Genomic DNA, 12,229 nt, shown 5'->3' on the forward strand with positions numbered 1-12,229 from the left:
ACCAAAATACCAAAAATAATGGCATCTATGCTCATGTTAGTCTGTCTGTTTCTTTGGATCCATCCCATATCCAGCCTTGATGGTTGTTGCGACAGAGGACGAACTCAGCACAGCCCCACACAGTCAGAGAAGATATCGATGTCTCAACAATGCAAGACAAGACATGATCATTTATCTTTACCTAATAAAGTTACCAGGGATGCAGTGATGCAGTAGGTAGTGCTGTCAACTCACAGCAAGAAGGTCGCTGGTTCGAGCCTCAGCTGGGTCAGTTGATGTTTCTGTTCGGAGTTTGCATGTTCTCCCTGCATTCGCATGGGTTTCCTCCGGGTGCTCTGGTTTCCCCCACAGTCCAAAGACATGTGAATTGGGTAGGCTAAATTGTCCGTAGTGTATGAGTGTGTATGGAAGTTTCCCAGAGATGGGTTGCAGCTGGAAGGGTATCCGCTGCGTGAAACATGTGCTGGATAAGTTGGTGGTTCATTCCGCTGTGGCTACCCCAGATTAATAAATATAGGGACTAAGCCATAAAAGAAAATGAATGATTAAAAAATATACCTTGTGATCAGTAAGTAAATAAACTGTGTACAACAATAAAACATAAGTTGTCAACTTAAATGTTCCAAGTTACAAGAGGCTTAGTCGGTTTTCTTACCTATTCACCTTGTCATTTACAGTACAGGGCAATGGGTTAACTCACATTTTTAATGTGAAGTAACCAATACATTTTACAATTCAGCAAAGACCACAATGACAGACGTGTCCCTACATTAAAGCCTTTTTGCTACACCCATCTGGGACCTACTTTGACCTTTACTTACAGTGTGATGGATGCTTATCCTCCCAAGGTTACCGACGTCTTAAAGTGCAACTCTGCCTTTTGTGCATTTGGCTAAAGGAGAACTGGTTGCATGACTGTGCCTGGCTTCTCCCAAGGTCTGTTCTCAATAGTATCTGGATGTAGATTTTGATTTGCAAGCTAAGACTGCATATCTCAGAGATGCAATGTAAGAAATAATGCCCTCAATGGAGCTAGTCAAACCAATATGAGGGTTAGGGGTGGGGTTAAGTGTGAGCATGAAAAGCATTACATTTAGCTCAGCTTGCAACTGCATCGAGTCTGCATGCAGACTCCTCTCGTTTGTTCTTTATTCATGTCAACTGGTGGAGTTTGGATTCCTTGCAATTGTTGCCTTTGGTCTGCTTGGTTGGGGTTGATGCGGCCTTCCTTGGATCATCCTTCAACAGGGATATTATTGAACTGAACTACACTAGCATTCAACCACTACTGATATGCTAAATATGTCCCAAAAAACTGAAATATCTTATCCAATTCCAGTTCATCCATATTAAGTGGCTTTGAATCAAACAACAGTGTGTAAATCGCTGTAGAAATACCGTTGATTTGACTGAAAATGTTAAAACAGTTTATATAAAAAACAACTCTCACAAACTAGACCACATCCCATTATTGCATGGGTCATACCATCGACTTTACTGAGGCTGAGAACAAATCTATTCACATTTATGTATGTAGATACACTGAGAGAGATAGAGAGATTTTGCTTGCACTGCCATTACGACAATCCGAGAATCATCAGTATTGATCTAATTGCATTTACGTGAATCAGAGACAGTGGCTTGCATCAGATCATCAAGCCTCTGGCAATGGAAATAGATCATATACATCATTCAGAGCTGTCTGCCACATGATCTGATCATCACAACCTTCAGCAAGTATTACACTGACAACACACACACAGAAACACACACAGCAGCAGTGCACAGACAGGGAGAATTTTGATTAAATAGCCAATATCTTAAAATAAACCAGTATGTAAAATATGACCAGTAGATGGAGACAAGGGCACGTTTCACTTTTCCAATATTAGCATCTGAAGTTGAATCACTGTCATCATCAAACTTGATTCCTGGAGGGCTGCAGCTCTGCACAGTTTTGCTTCAACCCTAACCAAACACTGCTGATCCAACTACTCAAGCTGCAGCTCTCCAGGAATTGAGTTTGAGACCATTGCTGTAAACTATTAATGATGCTGAAATACTATGGAGAATTGTTTCTTCATTATTTAATCAAAATAGTTTAATTTTAGGGAAAATGATTAAGTACATGGTAATAAAAAAAATATAAGATTTCAAATAAAAACATGTAATTAAAAACTTGTCAACAATAAAGTAATTTGGATGGCAAAAAATAAACTATTGTCATATTACGCAGTTACCACAATTATTATTGCACTCATTCATTTTGCTCTCTGTTGAAGATGGGTCTGGCTGCAGACCTGGTGCAGTGCAATCTGGGCTGCATCTAATGCTTTTTAATGGGCTCACCTAACCCCACCCATCACAGTGACGTCACTAGCTCCATTTGAGTGCATTGTGTCTGACATTGCATCGCTCAGTGATGCAGTCTCAGCTTGCATCATAAAGGCTGCATCCAGATACTGTTGCTCTGTTCTGCTGTCATTTATTGCACATCTAGAATCTTTGCTTGCGAATTTAAAAGTTTTGGACCCATTTCTTTTTTTTTTAAGTGTAATATTTCATGATACTCTCTTTAATGTAAACATTCTAGATGTATGTTTGTTTGCAGTAATGGCAAAAATATTTTCAGTTAGCCAAAGAAACCTTTAAAGAATAACCTGTGTGAGAAAAACTTGAAAAGAAATCATGTTAAGTGCATTAATAAATTGAAGTAACTCTCGTGGAATGGAAATATTCTACATGTTAAAGGTTGTTTGTGGAACCATTAATAAAAAAATCATTAAATATATACAATTGAGAAGTTGTATTTCATGTGAAGTTTTATTTCTTTAAAAAATATTTGCCAAGTTTCCCAAATTCCAACATTTTTTTCAAGTTTAAAAACAAAATTCTAATAAATAATTTCTATTGTCTTTGAAATGACAGATCATAAATGTTCAGCTTAAAGTGCAATTTAAAGGTTTAGGTTTATAAGTCTGTAGCCAGTCAGAGATTATACATAATACTTAAGGGGGCTAATAATACTAACCTTAATTATTTTTTGTGTAAAAAGCCTTCATGGAAGCATTGATTCCAATGAGAAGACTTAATTTATCCTAACACAATTATGACACAAAAACAAGAGACTCAGATGAACTTCATAGGCATTCTTTAATTCCTTTTATTTTTTTTTTCATTCACTCCATATCACTTTTGAGGTTCTGTAATCTGCCCAAACAATCAAAATACATATCAATATACAGAATGGAGAAATGACATAATATTTACATACTGTAGGAGATCAAAAAAAGTGTAGAGCTGACATTATCCGACATACATTAGCTTCATACTGTGTGCTAGTACCTTCAAATATTAGTTTTTCCTCATACAAACTTTTATAAACATTATAAAATATTTAGACAGGGAATATCTGAATATTATAAAAAACATGTACCTAGTACAAAATAACATTTAATAAAGCTTATTTGAAAACAAGAGCTAAAGATATCCTTGAGGCCAATAAATAAACACAAAGGAATATGTGAAATATTAATAGAATAACAGTAATGAAAACTAGCACATTCTACATATGGACTCGAATCCCAGCTAATATGGGTGCGATAAACCTTCAACTCTTCCTTGAGACACTCTGAAGTGTCATTTTCCTTTTAACCACCAGAGGGCGACACAACACCACTCACCAAACAAGAGCGTCGACAACAGTCCTACAAATATCACCTTCATCGCGTAAAAACAGCATTACAACGGTAACACTGACAAACAAACACCGTCTTTCCTTCAAAGGCCGACAAACGTCTACAGTAAAGTCATGACGACAAAAAGTGGGACGAGGGATGAAGCTTTAAACTGCAGAATTATCACAAATAAATTGTTCCACAGGAAAAGAATTGACATCTTTATTCACAGAAGCATCCAGTGCATTCGGCGACCCTCATTGGGTTTAATCAAGCACACGTAAGTCAATGGTCACTCACAGAGGTTAAAGCAATGCATTACTCACATCTCATATGCATAAAAAACAGACAAACACAATATCAAAAAATAGTGACAACGTAAATCTATAGTTAAATTAATGCTTCAGGTACAATAAAAATATACAAGTACTGGAACCCAGTACACAATGCTGGCTTACTTTTTTTTCCTTCTTTTTTTTTTTTTAGTTTCTCCAATTGAGTTTGCCAACCAGCGGCTTCCTCAATACAGAAGAATGACAGGATAGTTTGGAATTGGTTTGTCTAGTAGAGACGTTTTCAACAACTTGTTCTTTCTGCTCAAACTGTTTTAGAGACAGAGAGGTGAGGGCAAGGAGTACAAAAGTTTGCACAAAGAGATGAAAAAGCCTGAAATATCCAGTATGAAAGACTCTCAAAAAGATCTTCTTTCCAACACAAAAATGCTCCGTTCAGCAAAATAAGGATTGTCATCTCCCTTGAAAAACAGGGATACTTCTCACTTTTGGAAAGGGGCAAAAGGGGGACACAATTTGCTTGTTAGAAGGATCACTTGATTTGGAGCTCCTCAAAGGATTATGTCCTGTTCAGCAAAGATGACCTGCAAAAATCAAGCATAACCGTCATTTAGTAAAATAATTGAATTACCGTTCAAAATGAAAATATCATGTACTTAGCCACAACAAAATGCAGGTAAGAAAAAAAAAAGCATTTCTTCCATATTAATTTGTAACATTTGTATAATACTAATGAAACCAAAAAGTCAATAAGTAAATGTAAATAGACTGTAAATGTATCAAGAAAAACAATTGCCAGTGTTCAACATTTTTTCAGGAGATTTACTTCATTTTAATATGTTTTAACAGAGTATTGTAAGGAATATTAGAAGTTTGTGGAGGCCGCCCAAGCCACTAGCCAGCGTAGTTAAAGGGGTGGTTCATTTATTTCTCAAAAAGTTTACTTTTTTGCAGTTATAAGCCTCATTTTGTATGTAATTATGAGGTAGTTAACCATTAAAAAAACATTAAAATATTAAAAAGTTACCATTAGTAACTTTTAAGCATTATTTTAGACTGGATTAGCTTGTTGGATGGTCATCAAAACCACAAACCAAAAAATATTTTCTAAATATTTAGAACCAAGAAACATAAAAAAATTAAAAAAAAACTACAAACTTATTACATCATATATCATTCAGAAAAACAAATGTAGCCTATTGTCATTTATTAGGCGAATAACAAACTGGCCAGCACCAGCAACACTTAGCTTTCGTCAGTCAGAATTTGGCCATGTGGATTAAAAAAAACAAAAAATAATTTTTTTAAAAACATATTAATAATGTAGAGCTCCATCATTTTTTTCTAGCCTCTCTTGTAAAAAAAAAAAAAAAAATTTGAAAATTCATGGATAACAACAAAAGCCTAATCAGTATTGAAATTAACTTTAATATGGGCCAGAATAAAGTCTTCATAAAGATTTAGAATAAAAGTTACTTGTAAAATGTTTTCTTATTTAACCACAATACAGTAGATCAATAAAGAAAGATGACTTCATTTATGTCAGATTCTGCTTGGTCTTGAAGCCTTTGATGGGTTATTTTCACAATTAACGATGGCATAACAGTCAAAATAGGACTCGTACAAAATGAGCTCATCTATTCTCAGCCCTGGCTACGCGCCGGCTTCCTGATTGAGAACCACTGTGTTTTTCAAGAGTCTTGTCAGGAGAGGGAGCCAGAGCTGTGTTTATTACAGCTGCTGGTGGATAATAACACTGTTAGCAACACAGTGTGTGTCGACAAACAATACTTTATTTTAAATGTTTCCTCAAAAGTACACTTTGAATACTAAATAAAATGCAATTTATGCAACCCAGTTAGTCTTTAAACACATTCTGCTGCTACATAATAAGACATACTTTTTATTTATACAGTTTCACCTTTCTCTATTTATGTACAGCGCTTTGCCTTTATGGTTCTCCTGTCAAGTGATATTGAGCATATTCATTCATGGCACAGATTAAGTGTCATATTATTAAGAGGTCTGATCATAATAAAGAATTGCTCTTTAACTTAACATTTTGCCTAATGTAGTTATGACATTCTGAATAACCATTAGGCAACAGTGCATTGCTTATTTTGTTAATTAGTGTAGTCATCATGAGGAAACTGTTGAGAATATTCCAAATTATTCTAAAATAGAAGTAATGATAATAATAATAGTAAATTTAAAAAAAACAAGAGCTTATATTCCAAAGCCCTCACACAGGCAAGGGTGGATGAGGATAGACGCTCTGTACACAATATGCTGTGTGCTGATCCAAGTCCAGCGCCCTACACGTGATAAATCAAGCATAAACTGCTTTCAGATGAGCAATAAAAGGCAACTCTGCCCTATGGACATTATTCTTCATCTCTGCATCAGCTGTATTGTCTTTTCCTGGTAGCTCTGCTCTTTTTCCTGCAGGACTACTGAACTCACACTGAGACACTGAGAGCATGAACTGCTGATACAGACTAAATCTGCTGCGGTGACAGATCCTGTCGCAGTGGAAAAAAAAAAAACACCCAGCCCACCAAAAGCCTGCGCAACCTCTCTCTCCTGTGCTGTAAAACTGTGAGGAAACGTGACTAAGCATGAGCCAGACGCCCTCACCCTTGCCAAGCACATTTGTGTGTGTATCTCTTACTGCATGATCTCAGGAGAGCAATAATGGATGATGTTTGTGTCAGTTTGCTTGTTTGTATATTGGAAGTACCTGATTCAAATCAATGTAGATCCAAAAATAATAATGAATATTCTTTTAAAAAGGGATACATGGAAGTCTTGTAGTCTGTATGCAATAAAGCAAAGACAAACTGTGACATATATATATATATATATATATATATATATATATATATATATATATATATATATATATATATATATATATATATATATATATATATATATATATATTTATTTATTTATTTATTTATTGAGTTTTGCATTTACAATCTAAAGCAGTACATTACCCCTACCCTACCACAACCACGGCATTGAAAGGAGAGAAAAAAAAAAACATAATAAAAATAAAATATATATCGTTCTAGAATTTATATATTTTTGATTGATTACAGAATAAACCTCTGTAGTAAAGTAACTTGCCTAATTAGCGTAATTTGCTTAGTTAACCTAATCAAGATTTCAGTAATAATAATAATGACAATAATAGTTATAATAACAATTTTATTTATAATGTGTTTAATCTCAAAACGCTACAATGTATACAAACAAAATATGAATACTATTATCTTGCAAGAAATTATTATTAATTATTTTTAAATCCTCCGTTAAACAGCACTTTCAAAATATTTAGGAAATAATGAGAGATAATAATTTTGATTTTAACTGTATAGTGTAAAGTAAATATTATAATAGTTTTAATTTAATGTTCATGCAGTTTTCATGATCAATTATTATTTAGTCATGTTACTATTTTTATAAATTTTTTAGTCGACTTAACATTGGACCATTCCAATTTATTAGTAAAGTTTCTCTAGAAAAACAAAAATAAAATAAATAAACTAAATTTTTTTTTCTAGAACAGAGATGCCCAAACTTGGCCCTTTGTATCCTCTGATTTGGCACACCAGAGAGAAAATGATTGGGAAGAGTTGGATTGCCTTTTATCTTCTTTAAAGGCATTCCCTAAAATCATTCTCATTTCTAATTTTAATGCAACCTTTTGTTTGTTTGTTTTTTTGTTGAGCTACAAAAAAAAATTTTTTAATGTTTTAATTAAATATTGTAAATGATTAAATTTTTTTAAAAAATGTATATACCAGCACATATAGGGGACAAAGCAGAAGACGGCGTGCAAATCAAGGCAAAGGCAAGTTCAGCATGACTAGTGTATTTGGCATTGATCTTTATTGTTTAATAAATAGATTTTTTTATAGTTTTACTGTAATAGTTCATTAAAATAATATACATTTTCAAAAAAGTGAATTAACTACAGTTGAAGTAATTATTTCTATTTATTTTTAAATATTATGAAATAAATTACCCATGGCAACCTTAATGTAATACAGTTTGCGATGCTTACTTTTGACCCACAGCTCTCAATCAAGCTTGGATTTTGGCCCTTCATAAGCAAAAAGGTTTGGGCATCCCTAGTCTAGAAATAAACTTTCAGTATTACTATGATTAGAAGAGACAAACTGAAGTAAATAAATTGAACTCAAAAGTAAATTTCTAACAGAAATGTCCAGTTTTGATACAATTTTATTACTAAACTGTTTTATTGTGACTCTTTAAGGTCTAGACAACACTAACTTGACAGTGTGAGTGGTGTTAGTGCTTTCTTTCGCAACAAACAGCAAATGACTTCTGCTGATAGAAACTGTCTATCTGTCAGTCAGCTGATAAATCACGTCATACACACCTGAGAGATTTCCATCGGTCTTTCTCCATGTTGTTCTCGGGCCCTTCGCTCTCGTATGACGCCAGATACAAAGCTGTTGAGAGATCAGCAAGATCAGCGTCAGAATCACAAAAACAAAGCCACCTGTTCTCAATCTCCAGGAATGCTCTTGAACTTGTGTTTCTAGGTTATTTAGCATGACAGCATTTTACACCCGAGGCAACAATGACAAGCGCCGCTCTCTTAGTGTCTGGTTTCTTTGTGTGCGTATTGCGCAAACAACATTTAAACAGGTTGATGACGCGAATGGTGAGAAAATAAGTGAACAGAAGAGACTGAGCTCACACAGGATGTCTAGGTTGATTGTAAACCAGTAATGTAAAAAATATTTTGAATCAAAGTAATGGTACAAGCATTTAGTATTATAATAGGTCTGAATTTCTTGGGGTGGAAATAGGACTGGGCAATAAAACGATAATGTTGATGAAATTATGACATTAAAGAGGTAATAATAAGAACAATTATTATTATTATTATTAATAAGAAAAAATAGTTTTTTATTATGTGCTTAAACTGAAAGCACTGAAATGTATACAAAATCCAAATACTTCTTGCAAAATAAGTAGAAAAATTGTATGTACTGTCATCATGGTAAACACTAATTAGCTACTAAAAATGTTATTAAAACTTTTGTAAAATCCTATCTCCGTTAAACAGCACATGGGATATATTTAAAAGATAAGGAGGGATAAAAATTTTGACTTCAACTGTATAATGTGAAATAAATATTAAAATGTTTTTATTTGTCTTACCTATGCATGAGATGATCCAAGTGAATGATATCATGTATGACAATCTTTGACAAACTTTAACAAACTATAACTCTTAATAATTGTTTTACATAACAGACATTTACTGCATTGATGTCACAACATTGTGGAATACAAATTTGCTACATAATTTCATATAACCTGTTCTAACATGTATTAATATAAGTAAGTTTACTCTATGTACTTATATACAGTAAATATTTAAAAAAATATTTAGCATATTAAATATTGCACCCCTTGCCTTACTGTGTATAATTGTATTCATCTATTTATTCCATTCTTGATGCTGTACTTCGTTTTTGTTTTTTGTTAACTTTTATTCATTGGATATCCTAGTTTAAAGAGACACATATAATGTAATTAAATCAGCCTGCTTGCTTTGTTAATAATAATAAAACATTAAAATAAATAAGTAAATATGGTACATCAAATTAGTTTATTTTTATATCTGGTCGATATGCAAGTAGTTTAAATTCACTCAGGATAAAAAAAAATCTGCCTTTAAATTTGAAGTTAAAAACTTACATTTATGGTGATTACAGTTAATATCAATGTAACTATTCTTTCAACCTCACAGTTAGCTTTACAATGGCACTATATGCACACAGACTTTTAATTTTCAGGCAGGCTGCCCAAGGACTACCAGTGAACTGTCTTTCCAATACAAAATTGTCACATTTAAAATATGATTTCTTTAATAATCAGTGATCTTTACTGCCTGATAGATAAACGATGTGAAGTGGGTCTCAGATCGGACAAGCAGCAATGTATTAAATTCTATTTACTCTCCGCCATGTCTTTAAAATATGACCTCAGCATATTACCTCAGCATTTTCAATGGGATTTCTGTGCTAGCCTGTTGCCACAGATGGTTACAACGGTCTTTCATCTTGTTTTACGCTTGAGCAACTAAACGAATACATAAGTCTATTTAACTGAATGTATTGTAATTACATTACAACATCGATACTGTAAAAACAACCTTGTGAAATTGAAAATAGTCACAATAAGTTTCACTGGAAGTTTATCATTGGCTTTGAAAGTCTAGCTGTGCATAGAGCCCATAATGGTTTCAAGATTAAATTTTCTCACCATTTATGAACAAAACGAGAATGAAGACATTACAGTAAACTTAAATAAAAAGATGTTATTTTTTAAGATATTGCTGCAATTTCTTTTGTGAAATGAAATAACAAAACGAAGTCAAACATGAAAGAATTGACGTCAATAGAAGAAATCTTTTCACAAAAAACTAATTAAAGACTTTGATGTGCTTATTCCATGAGAAAATGAGGCATCTCAACTAATCTGCATCAAATATTTACATTTATTTTCAACCGGCTTGCTCATCATTAGAAACAAAACAGTTAATATTGAATTTTGGACATTTTTCAGTCAAATCGCCTAGCCCTAGATGAGATGAAGGTGTCTGTGACAAGGAACTGAAACTCCAAACCATACTAGCCATCACAAAACCACACATACCATCTTCACTGAAGACTGGAGCGGTCAGGAGGTACTGCAGAATCTTGCGGTCTCTGTCGAAAGGACACTCCACCTTCTTCCAAGTCATGAACTCTGTCACCTGTTTGGCCAGTTCCCAGAATTTCTGCAGCAAAACCAAGATTCATTCTGTTAGAAAGCATTGCCTACCTTCTGTCTGTCTTACAGAACTGATGCCCTTGAAACTTCATTTCAACAGATGCCAACGTCAATGAACTAAAACGGGATACTTCTGTTGCTATGTGACGATGTTTTCTGAGCCATTCATTGTTATTCTCTAGCTGTGAGAGAAGTCGTTTCCATGCATAACGTTTGCTGGCTTGTTTTGCCAAGCCAAACAGAAGGAATTACCTCAAAATTCACATGTCCGTTCGGGAGCCTGTTGGCACATCCTTCGTTGAGGAAGTAAATGTCTTTAATTAGAAGGCTGAAGAAAGGGATAACAATCTGCAAGACAAAAAACGAACTTAACATTACACAACAGCTACTAAAAAGGATATGCAAGTAAAATGAAGCAGTCTTATTGGAAGATATGCAAGTGTTATGGTCACAGTGTGACTGCGTTAGGCAATAGTGTTTTACAGCAGCCTCTACAAGCCTACAGGGCCCAGCACAACTGGATCTACAGCTCTGGAGAGCAATAACAATGATTCATGACGCATGAAAGCAGTGCGGTGTACGCAAGGCTGAAATCCAAACTCTGTAGTAGCAGATTCAATAACAACATGATAAACAAAGGTGGTGTTGCTAAATTTAGATGCATCACTGGATCTAAAAAGCAAAGCAAAAAACAAAATCCACCTTGCATGCAAGTGATGCAGCACTATACTAAACATCAGGACAGACCAAGTAAAAATAATAACCAAGGAAATTATGATTTTTTAAAAATTATAAAAATTTCCTAAATGTTAACATCTTTTTGAAAAGTAAAACAATAGAACTGAATAATTTACTTTAAATAGTTATTCATCACATTATGATTTCAATTCAGTGCTTTAAAAACAAAAAAAAAGTATGATCTCAAAATAGGCAGCATAAAAACATGCATTAAAAAAATCTAAAATGATAGCAATATGTTTCACATAAAATATGTCAACATGATGAATGACAATAACTGTGGTATTATTCCAGAAGCAACCTTTTTAACGTCCATTAAAAAATTATTTTAATAAAAATATCGTCTGGTATAATTTAATAATTGACATTGAATTAAAATGTTTTACACTCAAGAGACTCTTGCATTTAATTATTATTTTTTTTTATTTCTCTACCCCTTTTAATAAATAGGTAGAGATGCACAATATATATCAGCCGCCATATTGTTATTGGCCGATAAATGCTATTTTTAATGTTATCGTTATTGGTCCGATATCAAAAATAGGTTGATATCTTTAAGCCAATAGAGTAGGTAATTGTACCGAACCGTACATGCATGGGTCGAACTTGTTCAGTGCACTATAACAGAGTTTTCCTCGCATTGTTTATTCATTCAAAGTCCATCCTTTCTTTATGTGGTATTGCTGTGTGTTAATATCT

The 12,229-nt window shown here is 33.7% G+C and overlaps 1 protein-coding gene across 3 annotated transcripts in view; it reads right to left on the bottom strand.

Moving 5' to 3' along the window:
- Positions 1-3,134: 3,134 nt before the first annotated feature.
- The window catches only part of rasgef1ba (RasGEF domain family, member 1Ba), a 104,142-nt gene continuing 95,047 nt past the window's right edge, over positions 3,135-12,229 (bottom strand). For all 3 annotated transcript variants that reach the window (NM_199829.2, NM_001431104.1, NM_001431105.1), the window contains 4 exon segments: positions 3,135-4,554; positions 8,382-8,454; positions 10,676-10,799; positions 11,045-11,140. In NM_199829.2, the coding sequence (NP_956123.2) occupies positions 4,530-4,554; positions 8,382-8,454; positions 10,676-10,799; positions 11,045-11,140 (318 nt within the window). In that variant the 3' untranslated portion in view covers positions 3,135-4,529.

Source organism: Danio rerio, chromosome 5, assembly GCF_049306965.1.
Source record: "Danio rerio strain Tuebingen ecotype United States chromosome 5, GRCz12tu, whole genome shotgun sequence".
Classification (NCBI taxonomy): domain Eukaryota; kingdom Metazoa; phylum Chordata; class Actinopteri; order Cypriniformes; family Danionidae; genus Danio; species Danio rerio.